At 43.3% G+C, this 1,537-nt stretch overlaps 1 protein-coding gene across 1 annotated transcript in view; it reads left to right on the top strand.

Moving 5' to 3' along the window:
* Positions 1 to 706: 706 nt before the first annotated feature.
* Positions 707 to 1,537, top strand: part of GJA10 (gap junction protein alpha 10) — an 11,361-nt gene continuing 10,530 nt past the window's right edge. The window contains exon 1 of the mRNA XM_085318703.1: positions 707 to 1,529. Within this exon, the coding sequence (XP_085174829.1) occupies positions 707 to 1,529 (823 nt within the window). The remainder of the gene's footprint in view (positions 1,530 to 1,537) is intronic.

Below are 1,537 nucleotides of genomic sequence, written 5' to 3'. Positions count from 1 at the left end.
TAAATGAATAAAATTCAAAATATTAATCCTATAGGCACTCTTAGGATATGAATGTTCAGGAACTGAGACTATTCATATATGTATAGTTAGTTATGTGTAAATTACTTATGTATTCATATTTTTGGAATCCAAATGAGAAACCTGTGGATTTTTACTCTGGTAGATAGCAAAACACTGGATGAATGGCACTAAAAAGTTAGAAAATGAAAAATTGTCTATCACACATCTTGAAATTTTCTCACAGAAACGAAGTCCATAAGTATTATATCTTATTCTACTAGTTTTATACTCAAAGCTGCACCAAAGTCACAGACATTACAATAGAGTGGGTGTAGAATTAAACTATAGCTGGCAATAGATTTGCAAAGTGGAAAAAAAAATGACTTCTTACCCAGTGGGAAGAAAATACTGTTAAACTGTAGGCAGTTAAGAAGTACTTTGACTCACAGCTGAAATTAGTCTCTCTCCAAGTTTAAAATACAGATTTCATATTTGCATCCTTCAGCAGTAACCATAATGTCTGTATTCATTTAATAACCCATTAAATGTAAAATAATGATGAACTCCTAAGATTGCTTGTGTTATTAAAATACGTATGAAACATTGTTATTAAAAAGAAATACTAAAAAGGGGCCATTTCCTAAAGGAATCCAGTAGTGTRTTAAAATAAAATAGAGGTTTGTATTTCAGATATGAACCTCTGACCATGGGGGACTGGAATTTGTTGGGCAGCATCCTTGAAGAAGTGCACATCCACTCCACCATTATTGGCAAAATCTGGCTCACAATCTTGTTCATATTCCGGATGCTGGTGCTGGGAGTGGCTGCCGAAGACGTGTGGGATGACGAGCAGTCTGAGTTCATCTGCAACACAGAGCAACCTGGCTGCAGCAATATCTGTTATGACAAAGCCTTCCCCATCTCTTTGATCAGATACTGGGTACTGCAGATCATATTTGTCTCTTCTCCATCTCTTGTTTACATGGGCCATGCRCTCTACAGGCTAAGGGCTCTTGACAAAGAACGACAGAAGAAAAAGGCCCACTTGAGGGCCCAGCTGGAAGACCTGGAGCCCATGCATGAGGAACACAGGAGAGTGGAGAGGGAGCTACGGAAGCTTGAAGAGCAGAAGAAAGTGAATAAGGCACCCCTGAGAGGGTCCCTGCTGCGCACCTATGTCCTACATATCCTGACCCGGTCAGTGGTCGAAGTGGGCTTTATGATAGGTCAGTATCTTTTATATGGGTTTCACATGTCCCCCCTTTACAAATGCACTCGGCCCCCTTGCCCTAACACGGTGGATTGTTTTGTGTCCAGACCCACAGAGAAGACCATCTTTATGGTTTTCATGAACAGCATTGCCGCAGTCTCCCTCTTCCTCAACATCCTAGAAATCGCCCACCTGGGCATCAAGAGGATAAAGAAGACCCTCTACGGGCGGCCGCGGCGGCCGGCGGCCCCGGCCGAGGAGGAGCCCAGCGTTTACAGCGCCAAGCAGAGCTCCGCGCTGCCGCCGCCCCGCGCGGCCAGCAACGCC

Source organism: Rhea americana, unplaced genomic scaffold (assembly GCF_003343005.1).
Source record: "Rhea americana isolate MKP2758 unplaced genomic scaffold, rheAme1 scaffold_55, whole genome shotgun sequence".
NCBI lineage: Eukaryota > Metazoa > Chordata > Aves > Rheiformes > Rheidae > Rhea > Rhea americana.
This window is presented reverse-complemented; position numbering and strand designations above follow the sequence as displayed.